Here is an 18060-nt window from a genome sequence, read left to right on the forward strand (position 1 = left end):
TTCAGTGGCTCTACTACACTGTTGTAGAATGCAGAGTTAGGGCTGGCACAATTACCATATAACTATGCAACTGACAGTTATGGATGAAGACCATCATGAACATAAAATAACTGTCATAACTGTAAAAAAAAAATATAATAATAGTAATATATAGATGTATATTTTAATTTGTGTGTGGAAAGAACAAATGACTGAAGATGGGACGACTGGCATTTGTGCGGGGCAGGACGGCCGGGCATTTGTGCGTTTAGGCGCGGAGGAGAAGAGAAAATGTGTTTCTTAAATACATTTTTTTTAAATCGATATACTGTATATATGCAGTGCATTCGGGAAAGTGTTCGTACCCCTTCCCTTTTCCCACATTTTGTTACGTTACAACCTTATTTTAAAATGGATTAACTAAAATAAAATCCTCATCAATCTATACACAATACCCCATAATGACAAAGTGAAACAGGTTTTTAGACATTATTTAGCAAATTTCTTAAAAATAAAACCAGAAATACCTTATTTACATAACTATTCAGACCCTTTCCTATGAGATTCAAAATTGAGCTCAGGTGCATCCTGTTTCCATTGATCGTCCTTGAGATGTTTCTATAACTTGATTGAAGTCCACCTGTGGTAAATTCAATTGAGTTTGCCAAAAGGCACCTAAAGGACTCTCAGATCATGATGAACAAGATTCTCTGGTCTGATGAGTCTTTGGCCTGAATGTCAAGCGTCACATCTGGAGGAAATCCTTGCACCATCCCTACGGTGAAGCACGGTGGTGTCAGCATCATGCTGTGGGGAAGTGTGTACAGTATACATCCCATTTAGGAGTGGAACAAACACCATCCTATTCCAGCCCCCCTGGTGAAATCCAGTGATGCTCACTACTGGCTCCAGACTAGAGCATTCAACTCAGATGTGACAGGGGTTTTTCATTCAAAAACCCAGCGGAGTGCAACCAACCTCACCTAACACTGTGAACTGTTGCATGCTAATACCAGAACCTTAAGAGAGGGGTCACAGAGGTGTACCCTCAATAAATATTGGCCCACTTTCCCAATCTGAAAATGAATGAAATGTGTTCTGAAGTTAGAAGAAGGATTAGCAATACATTCATATTTATTATCAGTGCCATTTTCAACAAAGATTAAACACATATATGAGAATTTGAATGTTGATATTTCAGTGAGGCAATGGTTATGCACAGATGTGCTATTCAATTTTGCAGTCGCAGACAGCGGAGGTGCTTCAATGGAAAAATTACTTTTATTTACAGTACTTTCTTATAATAATATATTTTTATGTTAAATTGCACCGCTGTGACAATTGATTGTCTGCTTTAAATGTTTGGGTGTTACAATTTGGTGTATTGTTCAGTTCTGCAAATGAACTATTCTCAAGGATATTGTTTACTTTATTTTTGTCAGTCATAACCATTGTCAGCAGGGGAAATCTAATAGATGATTATGATTGCACCCAAGCAGTGTCTAAAAAACAAATATGCCGAAGTATAATGTTTTCCTTTATCATAACTATCAAATAAAATAAAATACAATTTTGTTTATCACAAAATACACCAGATGTAGACCTTACCGTGAAATGCTTACTTACAAGCCATTAACCAACAATAAAGTTCAAGAAATAGAGTTAAGAAAATATTTACTAAATAAACTAAAGTAAAAAATGAAATAAAAAGTTTTATCTGTTTTATCAATTGCTGTGATGCTCACTGGACAGTTCCTGACCTGTGTCAAAATAATATGTAGCTTAAAGTTATGTTTGTCCTTTTTGCAATAAAGATGGTGATGCAACAATAATATTAATTTACAACAGGCCTATATCTAAAAATACATACAGCCAAATTATATACAGTGGGGAGAACAAGTATTTGATACACTGCCGATTTTGCAGGTTTTCCTACTTACTTATGCAAATGAATTACTTAAAAATGATACAATGTGATTTTCTGGATATTTGTTGAAGTGTACCTATGATAAAAATTACAGACCTCTACATGCTTTGTAAGTAGGAAAACCTGCAAAATCGGCAGTATATCCAATACTTGTTCTCCCCACTGTATATACATATACATAATTTTAATAGCAGGACACTATAAAGTTCATTATCCCTCTGAAGAGTATGAATTAGACAGTTTGTACAAAATAAGTTTGTTTTGTAACTTATTTTGTGCATAATGTTGCTGCTACCGTCTCTTATGACCGAAAAGAGCTTCTGGACATCAGAACAGTGATTACTCACCTTGAATTGGATGAAGAATTTATCTTTAATGAGTTGGATGGGAAGGAAATACTCCAAACACCCGTACAGAAACTGAGATTTCACGGAAAGAGATCGGGGTGCCTTGTGAGGACCAGGAAACAAGTGGCTAATTTGCCTTTGCCAACCACATTAAAAACTGTAATATCTTATGTTTCACCGAGTCGTAGCAGAACAACGACATTAATAACATACAGTTGGCGGGTTATACAATCTATCAGCAGGATAGAACAGCAGCCTCTGTAAGACATTGGGCAGGGGCCTATGCATATTTGTAAAAAAAAACAGCTGGTGCATGATATCTAAGGAAGTCAAGATGTTTTGCTCGCCTGAGAAAGAGTATCTCATAACAAACTGTAGACCACACTATCTACAGTTGAAGTCGGAAGTTTACATACACCTTAGCCAAATACATTTAAACTCAGTTTCACAATTCCTGACAATTAATCAGAGTAAAAATTCCCTGTCTTAAGTCAGTTAGGATCACCGCTTTATTTTAAGAATGCGAAATGTCAGAATAATAGTAGAGAGAATGATTTATTTCAGCTTTTATTACTTCCATCACATTCACAGTGGGTCAGAAGTTTACATACATTCAATTAGTGTTTGGTAGCATTGCCTTTAAATTGTTTAACTTGTGTCAAACGTTTTGGGTAGCCTTCCACAAGCTTCCCACAATAAGTTGGGTGAATTTTTGGTCCGATCCTCCAAACAGAGCTGGTGTAACTGAGTCAGGTTTGTAGGCTTCCTTGCTCGCACACGTTTTTTGAGTTCTGCCCACAAATTTTCTACAGGATTGAGGTCAGGGCTTTGTGATGGCCACTCTAATACCTTGACTTTGTTGTCCTATTTTGCCACAGCTTTGGAAGTATGCTTGGGGTCATTGTCCACTTGGAAGACCCATTTGTGACCAAGTTTTAACTTCCTGACTGATGTCTTGAGATGTTGCTTCAATATATCCACATCATTTTTCTACCTAATGATGCCATGTATTTTCTGAAGTGCACCAGTCCTTCCTGCAGCAAAGCACCCCCACAACATGATGCTGCCACCCCCGTGCTTCACGGTTGGGATGGTGTTCTTCGGCTTGCAAACGTCCCCCTTTTTACTCCAAACATAACGATGGTCATTATGGCCATCGTTCTATTTTTTGTTTCATCAGACCAGAGGACATTTCTCCAAAAAGTATGATCTTTTTAATTTTTAATTTCACCTTTATTTAACCAGGTAAGCTAGTTGAGAACAAGTTCTCATTTACAACTGCGACCTGGCCAAGATAAAGCAAAGCAGTGCGACACAGAAAGCCTATATACAGTGTGTGCAAATGGCGTGAGGAGGTAATGCAATAAATAGGCCATAGTAGCGAAATAATTACAATTTAGCAAATTAACACTGGCGTGCTAGATGAGCAGATGATGATGTGCAAGTAGAAATACTGGTGTCTAGAGAGTCACCCCCTTTGAAGAGTGGGATGACCGCGGCAGCTTTCTAATCTTTAGGGATCTCGGACAATATGAAAGAGAGGTTGAACAGACTGGTAGTAGGGGTTGCAACAATGGATACTTTTAGAAAGAGAGGGTCCAGATTGTCTAGCCCAGCTGATTTGTACGGGTCCAAGTTTTGCAGCTCTTTCCAGAACATCTACTATCTGGATATGGGTGAAGGAGAAGCTGGGGAGGCTTGGGCAAGTAGCTGTGGGGGGTGCAGAGCTGTTGGCCAGGGTTGGGGTAGCCAGGAGGAAAGCATGGCCAGCCGTAGAGAAATGCTTATTGAAATTCTCGATTATCGTGGATTTATCGGTGGTGACAGTGTTACCTAGCCTCAGTGCAGTGGGCAGCTGGGAGGAAGTGCACTTATTATCGTGTCCCAAAACCTTTTGGAGTTAGAGCTACAGGATGCAAATTTCTGTTTGAAAAAGCTTGCCTTTGCTTTCCTGACTGACTGCGTGTATTGGTTCCTGACTGCCCTGAAAAGTTTCATATCGCGGGGACTATTCGATGCTAGTGCAGTCCGCCACAGGATGTTTTTGTGCTGGTCGAGGGCAGTCAGGTCTGGAGTGAACCAAGGGCTATATCTGTTCTTAGTTCTACATTTTTTGAAAGGGGCATGCTTATTTAAGATGCTAAGGTAATTACTTTTAAAGAACGACCAGGCATCCTCAACTGACAGGATGAGGTCAATATCCTTCCACGATACCCGGGCCAGGTAGATTAGAAAGGCCTGCTCGCAGAGGTGTTTTAGGGAGCGTTTGACAATGATGAGGGGTGGTCGTTTGACCACAGACCTATAGCGGATGCAGGCAATGAGGCAGTGATCGCTGAGATCCTGATTGAAAACAGCAGAGGTGTATTTGGAGGGCAAGTTGGTCAGGACAATATCTATGAGAATGCCCATGATTACGGATTTAGGGTTGTACCTGGTGGGTTCCTTGATAATTTGTTTGAGATTGAGGGCATCTATCTTAGATTGTAGGACTGCCGGGGTGTTAAGCATATCCCAGTTTAGGTCACCTAAAAGAACGAACTCTGAAGATAGATGGGGGGCAATCAATTCACATATGGTGTCCAGTGCACAGCTGGGAGCTGAGGCGGGTCTATAACTTTGTCCCCATGTGCAGTTACAAACTGTAGTCTGGTCTATTTATGGCGGTTTTAGAGCAATGGCATCTTCCTTGCTGAGTGGCCTTTCAGGTTATGTCGATAAAGGACTTGTTTTACTGTGGATATAGATACTTTTGTATCTGTTTCCTCCAGCAAAATCACAAGGTCCTTTGCTGTTGTTCTTGGATTAATTTGCACTTTTCGCACCAAAGTACATTCATCTCTAGGAGACAGAACGCGTCTCCTTCCTGAGCGGTATAATGGCTGCGTGGTCCCATGGTGTTTATACTTGCGTACTATTGTTTGTACAGATGAACGTGGTTCCTTCAGGTGTTTGGAAATTGCTCCCAAAGATGAACCAGACTTGTAGAGGTCTACAATTTTATTTCCTGAGGTCTTGGCTGATTTCTTTTGATTTTCCCACGATGTCAAGCAAAGAGGCACTTAGTTTGAAGGTAGGCCTTGAAATACATCCACAGGCACAACTCCAATTGACTAAAATTATGACAATTAGCCTATCAGAAGCTTCTAAAGCCATGACATCATTTTCTGGTATTTTCCAAACTGTTTAAAGGCACAGTCAACTTAGTGTATGTAAACTTCTGACCCACTGATACAGTGCATTATAAGTGACATAATCTGTCTGTAAACAATTGTTTGAAAAATTACTTGTGTCATGCACAAAGTAGATGTCCTAACCGACTTGCCAAAACCATAGTTTGTAAACTTCTCTAGGACAGGTGGGACGGTAGCGTCCCACCTGGCCAAAATCCAGAAGAAATGTAGCGCGCCAAATTCAAATATATTACTATAAAAATCAATCTTTCATGAAATCACACATGAAAGACACCAAATTAAAGCTACACGTGTTGTGAATATAGACAACATGTCTGATTTAAAAAAGGATTTACGGGGAAGGCACACCAAACAATTATGTTAGCTCAGTACATAGCCACAGAAAACACAGCCATTTTCCCAGATAAAGATAGTAGTAACAAAAACCAGAAATAGAGATAAAATTAATCACTAACCTTTGAACATCTTCATCAGATGACACTCATATGACATCATCTTACACAATACATTTATGTTTTGTTCGATAATGTGCATATTTATATCCACAAATCTCGGTTTACATTTGCGCCATGTTCAGAAATGCCTCCAAAATGTCCGGAGAGCCACGTCAAATAACAGAAATACTCATCATAAACTTTGATGAAAGATACATGTTTTACATATAATTAAATATACACTTGTTCCTAATGCAACAGCTGTGTCAGATTTTTAAAAAACTTTACGTAAAAAGCATACCATGCAATAATCTGAGACGGCGCTCAGATGTAACAACATTTCTCTGCCATGTTGGAGTCAACAGAAATACGAAATTACATCATAAATATTCCCTTACCTTTGATTATCTTCATCAGAATGCAGTGCCAGGAATCCTAGTTCCACAATAAATCATTGTTTTGTTCGATAATGTCCATTACTTATGTCCAATTAGCTAATTTTGCTACCATGTGTAGTACACGTGTCCAGATGCAGGCAAATGTTGGACGAAAACTTCAAAAAGTTATATTCCAGGTCGAATAAACTGGTCAAACTTAGTAGAGAATCAATCTTCAGGATGTTGTTATCATTTATATCCAATAAGGTTCCAACCGGAGAATTATTTTCAGTCTCTATAAGTAATGGAACGCAAGACGATATAATGAGGAAAGCACATGACCAAGAACTGGCAATCTTCCAGACTACTGACTCATTTCCCTCCCATCCGGTCCCACAACACAGTATAAGCTTCATTTCACTTTCTACTGACTGTTGACATCTAGTGGACGGCGTATGAAGTGCAAACAGATCCATATATTACAGGGAATTGAATAGGCGATGACCTTAACAACGACCACTCTCAGAATTTTCACTTACGGTTTGGATTTTTTCTCAGGTTTTTGCCTGCCATATGAGTTCTGTTATACTCACAGATATCATTCAAACAGTTTTAGAAACTTCAGAGTTTTCTATCCAATAGTAATAATAATATGCATATATTAGCATGTGGGACAGAGTAGGAGGCAGTTCACTATCGGCACGAAATTCATCCAAAAGTGAAAATGCTTCCCCCTATACCAAAAAAAGTTAACAAGAAATTTGTGGAGTGGTTGAAAACGTGTTTTAGTGACTCCAACCTAAGTGTATGTAAACTTCGGACTTCATCTGTACCTAGAGAGTTTTCATCTGTATTTTTCATAGCTGTCTACAGACCACCACAGACCGATGTTTACACTAAACCCGCACTCAATGAACTGTATTCCACCATAAGCAAACAGGATGAGCAAACGCTCATAGTTGCCGGGGACTTTAATGCAGGAAAACTTAAATCAGTTTGACCTAATTTCTATCAGCATGTTAACTTAGGGCTTTGCCCCTTTTTTCTACACCTTCTTTCTGAATGACGTGCCAAAAGTAAACTGCCTGTAGCTCAGGCCCTGAAGCCAGGATATGCATGTAATTGGTACCATTGGAAATAAAACACTTTGAGGTTTGTAGAAATGTTAAAATAGTAAGGTCCTATTGAAACTTAGCTACCTGGATGCAATTCCCATGGCTTCCACAAGGTATCAGAAGGCTATGTTCAAGGTTTCAGGCTTGTAACTTCAAAAACAAATAAGAAATATACGTTTTAGCAGAAGGACACAGTCTTGGAAATTCTTGTTTGCGCGCCCCAATTACACACCTGCTAAACCGGGTTCCTATTGAACATACTTTGCTCCGTAAGAAATATTATAGTTTGATTACATTTTAGGGTATCTGAATGGTGAATAGAAATGTATTTTGAGTTGTTGAAACAAAGTTTAGGGGTAGATTTTTGGATTCCTTTCTCTGCATGTTGAATGAGTGGATTACTCAACTCGATGGTGCCAACTAAATTGACTTTTTGCAATATAAAGAAGGATTTTATCTAACAAAAAAACACTACATGTTATAGCTGGGACCCTTTGGACGACAAATCAGAGGAAGATTTTCAAAAAGTAAGTGAATATTTAATGGTTATTTGTTTTATGTATGAAACCTGTGCCGGTGGAAAAATATTTTGATGTGGGGCGCCGACCTCAAACAATCTTATGGCATGTTTTCGCTGTTAAAGCTACTGTAAATCAGACAGTGGAGTTAGATTAACTTATCTAGGGTAGGGGGCAGCATTCAGAATTTTGGATGAAATGCATGCCCAAATTAAACTGCCTGCTTCTCGGGCCCAGAAGATATGATATGCATATAACTTGGATAGAAAACACTCGAAAGTTTCCAAAACTGTTAAAATAGTGTCTGTGAGTATAACAGAACTGAATTGGCAGGCGAAAACCTGAGAAAAATCCATTCAGGAAGTAGTTTTTTGTTGATTTTGTAGTTTTCTATTCAATGCCATTACAGTATCCATTGACTTAGGACTCAAATTGCAGTTTCTATGCCTTCCACTAGATGTCAACAGTCTTTAGAAATTGTTTCAGGCTTGTATCCTGAAAAATTAGGAAGTAAGAGCAGTCTGAATGAGTGGACCCTAAAGTGTCACAGAGCTTTTTCATGCGCACGACCGAGAGAGCACGTTTCTTGTTTACCTTTTAAATTGACAACGTTATTGTCCGGTTGAAATATTATCGATTATTTAGGCTAAAAACAACCTGAGGATTGAATATTAACATTGTTTGACATGTTTCTCTGAACTTTACAGATACAATTAGGATTTTTTCGTCTTCCTGTTTTGACTGCGTTTGAGCCTGTGGATTACTGAAAAAACGCGCAAACAAAACTGAGGTTTTTGGATATAAAGAGACTTTCTCTAACAAAAGGAACATTTATTGAGTAAATGAATGTCTGCTGAGTGCAACCATATGAAGATCATCAAAGGTAAGGGATTCATTTTATCTCTATTTCTGACTTGTGTAACTGTTCTACTTGGCTGGTTACTGTTTGAAATGATTTGTCTAGTGGACTACGTTCTCAAATAATCGTAAGGTATGCTTTCGCCGTAAAGCATTTTTTAAATCTGGCACCGTGGTTGGATTCACAAGAAGTTAATCTTTAAACCTATGTAAAATATGTTTTTGTTTTCTGAATTTTTATAATAGGTATTTCTGTATTTGAATTTGGCGCCCAGTAGTTTCACTGGCCGTTGAAGAGGTGGGACGCTACCGTCTCACGAACCCTAGAGAAGTTAACAATAATTTAAGCTTTCAGCCGATATAAGACACTATCCCTTAGAAGTGCAACCAGAGGGAAAAAACTCTAGACCACCTTCACTCCACACACAGAGATGAGTACAAAGCTCTCCCTTGCCCTCCATTTGGCAAATCTGACCATAATTATATCCTCCTGATTCCTGCTTACATGCAAAAATTAAAGTAGCAAGCACCAGTGAGAAAGTGGTCAGATGAAGGAGATGCTAAACTACAGGACTGTTTTGCTAGCATAGAATGGAATACATTCCGGGTACTTCCGATGGCATTGAGGAGTACACCACATCAGTCACTGACTTCCTTAAGAAGTGCATCGATGACGTCATCCCCACAGTGACTTTACATACATACCCCAACCAGAAGCCATGGATTACAGAAAACATTCGCACTGAGCTAAAGAATAAAGCTGCAGCTTTCAAGGAGTGAGACTCTAACCCGGAAGCATATAAGAAATCCCGCTATGCACTCCGATGAACCATCAAAAAGGCAAAGCATCAATACAGAACTATGATCAAATACACCGGCTCCGACGCTTGTCGGATGTGGCAGGGCTAGCAAACTATTACAGACTATAAAGGGAAGCACAGCTGAGAGCTGCCCAGTAACACGAACCTACCAGGCGAGCTAAATACCTTCTGTGCTATCTTCGAGGCAAGTAACACTGAAACATGCATGAGAGCTCAAGCTGTTCCGGGCGACTGTCTGATCATGCTCTCCGCAGCCAACATTCACAAGGCCGCAGGGCCAGACGGATTACCAGAACGTGTACTCTGAGCATGCGCTGACCAACTGGCAAGAGTCTTCACTGACATTTTCAACCTCTCCCTGTCTGAGTCTGTAATACCAACATGTTTCAAGCAGACCACCATAGTCCCTGTGCCCAAGAACACTAAGGTAACCTGCCTAAATGACTACCGACCTGTAGCACTCACGTCTGTAGCCATGAAATGCTTTAAAATGCTGGTCATGGCTCACATCAACAACTTATCCCAGAAACTATAGACCCACTCCTATTCGCATACCGCCCCAACAGATCCACAGATGCAATCTCTATTGCACTCCACACTGCCCTTCACACCTGGACAAAAAGGAACACCTATGTGAGAATGCTATTCATGGACTACAGCTCAGAGTTCAACACCATAGTGCCCTCAAAGCTCATCACTAAGTTAGGGACCCTGGGACTAAACACATCCCTCTGCAACTGGATTCTGGACTTCCTGATGGGCCGCCCCCAGGTGGTAAGGGTAGGTAACAACACATATGTCATGCTGATCCTCAACATGGGGTCACCTCAGGGGTGCGTGCTCAGTCCCCCTCCAGTACTCCCTGTTCACTCATGACTGCAAGGCCAGGCACGACTCCAACACCATCATTAAGAATGCCGATGAGAACTGACAAGGATGAGACAGCCTATAGGGAGGTCAGAGACCTGACCGTGTGGTACAAGGACAACAACCTCTCCCTCAACGTGATCAAGACAAAGGAGATGATTGTGGACTACAGGAAAAGGAGGACCAAGCACGCCCCCACTCTCATCGACAGGGCTGTAGTGGATCAGGTTGAGAGCTTCAAGTTCCTTGGCGTCCACATCACCAACAAACTATTGTGGTCCAAACACACCAAGAGAGTCGTGAAGAGGGCACGACAAAACCTATTCCCCCTCAGGAGACTGAAAGGATTTGGCATGTGTCCTCATATCCTCAAAGGGTTTTACAGCTGCACCATCGAGAGCATCCTGTCGGGTTGCATCATTTCCTGGTATGGCAACTACTTGGCCTCCGACTGCAAGGCGCTACAGAGGGTAGTGCATACGGCCCAGTACATCACCGGGGCCAAGCTGCCTGCCATCCAGGACCTCAATACCAGGTGGTGTCAGAGGAAGGCCCTAAAAATTGTCAAAGACTCCAGCCACCCTAGTCATAGACTGTTCTCTCTGCTACTGCACGGCAAGCGGTACCAGAGCACCAAGTGTAGGTCCAAGAGACTTCTAATCAGCTTCTACCCTCAAGCCATAAGACTCTAGAAACAACTAATTAAATGGCTACCCAGACGTTTTGCATTGCCTCCCCCCCCTTGTACGCTGCTGCTACTCTGTTATTATCTATGCATAGTCACTTTAATAACTCTACCTACATGTAAATATTACCTCAATTACCTTGACACCGGTGCCCCCGCACATTGACTCTCTACCAGTACCCCTTGTATATACTCATGCTATTGTTATTCACTGCTGCTCTAAATTATTTGTTATTCTTATCTCTTACTTTTTTTCATTTTTTTCTTAAAACTGCATTAACTTCTTATGGCTGCAGGGGCAGTATTGAGTAGCTTGGATGAAAGGTGCACAGAGGTGCCCATAGTAAACTGCCTGCTCCTCAGTTCCAGTTGCTAATATATGCATATTATTATTCGTATTGGATAGAAAACACTCTGAAGTTTCTAAAACTGTTTGAATTATGTCTGTGAGTATAACATAACTCATATGGCAGGCAAAAACCTGAGAAGTACCACTTCCTGTTTGAATTGTTTCTGAGGTGGCAGATTTTCAACCAAGCTCTCATTGAAATTACAGCGAGATATTGATGACGGCTTCCACTAGATGTCAACAGTCAATAGAACTTTGTCCGAAGACTCTAATGTGAAAGGGGGCCGAAGGAGACAGGAATTAGTCAGCAATGCCACGAGCTGACCATGCTTTCACATGCGCGTTCACATGAGGAGAACCTCCGTTCCATCGCTCATCTGAAGTCAATCTAATTCTCCGGTTGGAACGTTATTCAAGATGTATGTTAACAACATTCTAAATATTGATTCAGTACATCGTTTGACATGTTTCTACTGACTGTTACGGAACTTTTGGACATTTCGTCACGTTATAGTGGACATGCTTTGTGACTTTGGAATTGTTTACCAAACGCGCTAACCAAAGTAACTAATTGGACATAAATAACGGACATTATCGAACAAATCAAGCATTTATTGTGGACCTGGGATTCCTAGGACTGCATTCTGATGAAGTTCATCAAAGGTAAGGAAACATTTATCATGTATTTTCTGGTTTCTGTTGACCCCAACATGGCGGCTAATTTGGCTATTGTTCTGAGCTCCGTCTCATATTATTGCATGATTTGCTTTTTCCTTAAATTTTTTGGAAATCTGACACAGCGGTTGCATTAAGGAGAGGTACATCTATAATTCCATGTGTATAACTTGTATTATCATCTACATTTATGATGAGTATTTCTGTTGAAACGATGTGGCTATGCAAAATCACTTGATGTTAGTGAATGTAACGCGCCAATGTAAACTCAGATTTTTTGTTATAAATATGAACTTTATCAAACAAAACATGCATGTATTGTGTAACATGAAGTCCTATGAGTGTCATCTGATGAAGATAATCAAAGGTTAGTGATTAATTTTATCTCTATTTCTGCTTTATCTGACTGCTATCTTTCGCTGGAAAAATGGCTGTGCTTATTGTGGTTTGGTGGTGACCTAACCTAATCGTTTGTAGTGCTTTCACTGAAAAGCATATTTGAAATCGGACACTTTGGTGGGATTAACAACAAGATTACCTTTAAAATGTACAGTATATCACAAAAGTGAGTACACCCCTCACATTTTTGTAAATATTTGAGTATATCTTTTCATGTGACTTCCAGTGACCAGTCAGTATGAGGGAGTGTGAGAGCGAAGACACCAAATTTAACACACCTGCTCCCCATTCACACCCGAGACCTTGTAACACTAACGAGTCACATGACACCGGGGAGGGAAAATGGCTAATTGGGCCCAATTTGGACATTTTCACTTAGGGGTGTACTCACTTTTGTTGCCAGTGGTTTAGACATTAATGGCTGTGTGAGTTATTTTGAGGGACAGCAAATGTACACTGTTATACAAGCTGTACACTCACTACTTTACATTGTAGCAAAGTGTCATTTCTTCAGTGTTGCCACATGAAAAGATATACTCAAAATAATGTGAGGGGTGTACTCACTTTTGTGATATACTGTATGTTTGAGGAATTTTAATTATGAGATTTCTGTTGTTTGAATTTGGCGCCCTGCACTTTCACTGGCTGTTGTCATATCAGCCACAAGAAGTTAAGGGCTTGTAAGTAAGCATTTCACTCTAAGGTCTACTCTACACCTGTTGTATTCGGTGCATGTGACAAATAACGTTTGATTTGATGAGAGGTGTGGAGTGTGTTGTGTACCTCCAGGCAAGCTGATTTGTGAACTTCCATCGATATTGGTTTCATATTGGCTTAGATATGATGGTAGGGACATTTTTATTAACACTACACTTCAAGCAATTCCTATAATCTACTAAATGTTCCTTTTTTCTTTCAGATTTATCATGGCCTGGAGATCTTTATATGACATTATGTGGTGTTGACTGTTTGTGTCTGTTCAGTTTGTTGGTTTTAATTTTCAGTTGAATAAAAAATAATAATATCTGATTTGAAATTAGAACCAAATTGCTATGAAGTTGCAAGGAAAATGCATTCAAACACAATATTTGCAATTCAATGGACATCGGTTACACAAAGCTACTGTGTAAGCTACCTTTGTATTGCCAAAATGTTAGTCTGACCTGTGACACTGTTCTAATCAGCAAGCTCATAACCTTCCGACCATGATATTTTTATGATAATGGCTGTTATGAACTAAGAGTTACAAACACCTGGTTTGAGGACTGTTTTACAAACATGTTTCGCACACGCACACGCACGCACACACACAAACACACACCCTTTCCAAAATCCAACATAAACACTTAGAATATAAAACCATTGCACAATTGTTCTCTTTCTTTGGCAGAATAGAGATATCCCAGTCAAAGCAATGAAAAGCATTACAACCAAACTGTATGATAGATGGCTTGTTGTGAACACATCATTCCACTGATCTACTGGAAGTTTCTACTGCTTTGATATCAGGTCATTAATCTTTGTCACCTTGCATTTTGGTTCACATTTTGTGGAATGCGATAATGAAGTCTCCAACTCGGTCTCCATTTTAACTGCGAGAACATTTTACTTTACTGTACTTCCTCCGTAAAGTAAAACTCTAAAATGGTTGCCAACTTAAAAAGTGTTTTTAATATATGAAGTGAATGGATTGTCACGTTTGTTCCAACTTCCATACCTCCAGACTCTAAGCAGACACTATAAAGTAACGAAGCCAACTTCTATACTCGTTTCTTCACTTTCTGACAGCCTAATTGGGTATTTTTAAACTCACAGCGAGAGAGAGGCACACGTTTGTTCACGGAGGAATGAGGACTGCACTGCAATGCCTAAATAAAGTACAGTGTATCAAAGGACAGTGAATTTTCCTCTGACAACGTTTCTGACCGACAACACCAAGTTAAAAAAAGCAACCTTGTGTCACTGCTTCTCATTACCACTCCTGGAAAACATACATGTACCTTCATACAGCAAGAGGCTTCCTCCCAATTGTCCAGATTGTAACTGTTAGGAAGTGTAGTTAAAAAAAAAAATGGTATCCTGAATCCAAAATGGTGTATCGAATGTGATGCAATTAAGAAGCCAGATGCTTTGTGCTGAATTAAATGTCTTATGAGACACTGTGGTCTTACTTTCCCTTTCCATCTGGTCTTAAATCAATCCCATTAACATTTCCCTACTTGGATGTTTGGCATATGTTTTGTCATCCTCTGAGGCCAAACTTTACTTTCCTCTCTTCAATTTAAGTACTACCGTGCTGCTGACTAGTTGCCAGTGGAGGAAAAAGAATAGAGAATGATGACATTTTAATTTCTATTCCCACTATGTATAAATGTTTATTGAAAAATATGCATTCACAGATTCCAAACTCCTTTCAAACTTTTCAACTCAATGTAGACTGTGACTACACATAGCCTTTTGCATGAAAGTGTCATCAAGTTTTGGAATCAGTTCATTCATTCATGAGTCTTTGTATTATGTACGGTGCAATGGCACAACAAAACAAATGGTCTTGAGAAAGAAATGCCATCTTATTGAAAAGAAGGACCATGTTGGAGAAATATAATGTTTCAGCACATTTCCTTATGAAACAAACACACAAACACACACACAAATTCAAGTGATGGATCCTCTAACATATTGCATCCAGCACTGATACCAAGCAACAACACTCCACAATGGCCATCCACATCCATTCTAATTACAAAACAGTCTGTCATCAGTCAAGCTGCAGCTCCAACCAGTGTTTTAATTATCTAATGCCCAGACAATTTCACACAGAGTGAAGCAGAACTGTCAGTCAAAACATAGTATTGGTTAACCTGTTGAGGATGGGGGCGCTGTTGTGACTATTTATGCTAATCGTGCAATTTTTGAAACGGCTTCCCACAAAACTCTTGATCGTACAATATGCATATTATTATTATTATTGGATAGAAAACAGTCTATAGTTTCTATAGGAGTTTACATTTTGTCTCTAAGTGGAACAGAGCCCATTCTACAGCAATTTCCCTGACATGGAGTCAGATTTCAGAAATTTTGGCCACTGTTCTGGAGTCAGTTAAAAGGGCACTGTTATTGCTATGAGTATACGGACACTGCTTACGTCTTCCCCTGGATGCCTTTACGTGATGACGATTTGAATGGGGTCGATTGCGCGTTCACAGGCACTATAAATTAAAAAAACCTGTAGCTAGCAAGTCTTTTCTTGCTGCATAATGCGCCTGGAGGACATCGACCCGCACCTGTTCCAAGCATTAGTGGAGGGAGTAATATTACTCTGGTCATGTTTCTACTCGTTATGGGAGTTAAAAACATCATAAGGTAGTTAATTTAAAGCATTTTATAGCAATTTATATCCGTTTAGTGCGATTTTGGGACATTTATTTCTGAAACGCTGTGAATTGCTGGGCACGCTTCCAGTTCATCCCGAACGCAGTTGGCATTTCCACATGGCAAGAGGACAGCTTTCCACCAAAAGACGATTGGACCCAAGAAAGGATCCTTTGCCCAAGATACTGATGGAAGAACAGCTCAAAGTAGGACATTTTTATTATGATAAATCGTGTTTCTGTCGAAAAATGTTAGTGGCTTAGCACGCCATGTTTTTTGACGTAGCTTCGCTTGGCGCAAACTGTATTGAAAAGTAAGGATAACTTAAAAAATGTAATTCCGCGATTGTATTAAGAATTAAATTGTCTATCAATCCCTGTCCACCCTATATTTTTTAGTCACGTTTATGAGTATTTATGTATAAGAGTAGATCACTGTCTAATATGGCGCACGGACATTTTCTCACCAGCTGGGCTACATTTCACATTGTCTAACCATGATTTTGGTGGCTAAATATGCACATTTTCGATCAAACTCTATATGGATTGTGTAATATGATGTTACAGGAGTGTCATCTGAAGAATTCTGAGAAGGTTAGTGAAAAAATTAATATATTTTGGCGATGTTGACTTTTATCGCTCACTTTGGCTAGAATCAATGCTGGGCTGCTATGTGCTATGTGCTATGCTAATATAACGATTTATTTTGTTTTCGCTGTAAGACACTTAGAAAATCTGAAATATTGTCTGTATTCACAGGATCTGTGTCTTTCGATTAGTGTATGCTGTGTATTTTTACGAAATGTTTGATGATTAGTAAGTAGGTAAACACGTTGCTCAATGTAGTTTTTCTAGTCCATTTGTGACGGTGGGTGCAATTGTAACCTATGCCATCTACCTGAAATATGCACTTTTTTCTAACAAAACCTATCCCATACCATAAATATGTTATCAGACTGTCATCTGATGAGTTTTTTTCTTGGTTAGGGGCTATAAATATCTTAGTTTAGCCGAATTGGTGATAGCTACTGGTGTTGGTGGACAAATAGGTAATAGATGTACATCTTTACATATTGTGTCTTCCCTGTAAAACATTTTAAAAATCGGACATGTTGGCTGGATTCACAAGATCTGTGTCTTTCATTAGCTGTATTGGACTTTAATGTGTGAAAGTTAAATATTTTTTTAAAATATTTTTTTTGAATTTCGCGGCACTGGTTTTTCAGTGGGGGTGGGGGGGGAGTGCCGCTAGCGGCACCCTCATCCTAGACAGGTTAAATGGCTTTATCCAGGAGCCACTTAACTAGCAACACATACCACACCTAGGCCCTAATCCTCCCCACGTTCTCCCTTAATCAATGACGTGGATCTGATGCACTGGCTGACATTTTCCACTACTCAAGCCCGATAAAGACCTTCAGGTCGAAACATTGTACAATACAACAGCGGGAGCCTTCATCAATGTGCAGGTATATTCTTTATTTCCTGAGTTAATATTTTGTGTACCCAGCACCTGCAAGTCATTAGTATATGCAATTTAGCAATACATTTATAAAGGGGTAGTCCCAGGAATCAAACCCACAACCCTAGCATTACAAGTGCCATGCTCTACCAACTGAGCTACAAAGGACCACCAGTCATTGGATGTGGGTACACTATGTTTGGAACTAGCCACTACTCACCCATAACGGCCAATGCTGAGGCTTTGGTTAGCTCCCTTTTCATGCTCTCCAGCACCTCCAGACCACTACCGTCCACATTGCACCTGTTGATAGTGCCATTACCAGAGCTGATCCAGTACAGCTTGTTGGCTGTATAGTCTATGGAGAGACCTGGGGAGAAGAATGACAGGGTTAATAATAGGTATTAAACCTTTATGTCACTATGAAATTAAAATCTGGTGAGCGGTGAAATACAGTGCATTTTATTTTTCAAGTCAGATGTATAATATGTGTGTTTCCTTGATTAGATCATTTTTTATTTAGTCACATACACAGGGTCGCAGATGTAGCCTACTTGGAGTGTACAGTGAAATACGTAAGCTCCAAGCTCCAACAGTACAGGTGTGAATGAAACAATAATAATAAAACAATAAAACATACTGTACATATATACGGTACGTTTACAACTGTGACAAGGATACA

The 18060-nt window shown here is 39.7% G+C and overlaps 1 protein-coding gene across 8 annotated transcripts in view; it reads right to left on the minus strand.

Moving 5' to 3' along the window:
• The window catches only part of LOC129816575 (low-density lipoprotein receptor-related protein 1B-like), a 586954-nt gene that overhangs the window by 175483 nt on the left and 393411 nt on the right, over window positions 1–18060 (minus strand). For all 8 annotated transcript variants that reach the window (XR_008753574.1, XM_055871208.1, XM_055871203.1 and 5 more), the window contains exon 31: window positions 17599–17748. Coding sequence is in view for 7 of the 8 variants with exons in the window: in XM_055871208.1 (XP_055727183.1) it covers window positions 17599–17748 (150 nt within the window). In the remaining variant the exon portion in view is untranslated. The remainder of the gene's footprint in view (window positions 1–17598; window positions 17749–18060) is intronic.

This window comes from Salvelinus fontinalis, chromosome 19 (genome assembly GCF_029448725.1).
Source record: "Salvelinus fontinalis isolate EN_2023a chromosome 19, ASM2944872v1, whole genome shotgun sequence".
NCBI lineage: Eukaryota > Metazoa > Chordata > Actinopteri > Salmoniformes > Salmonidae > Salvelinus > Salvelinus fontinalis.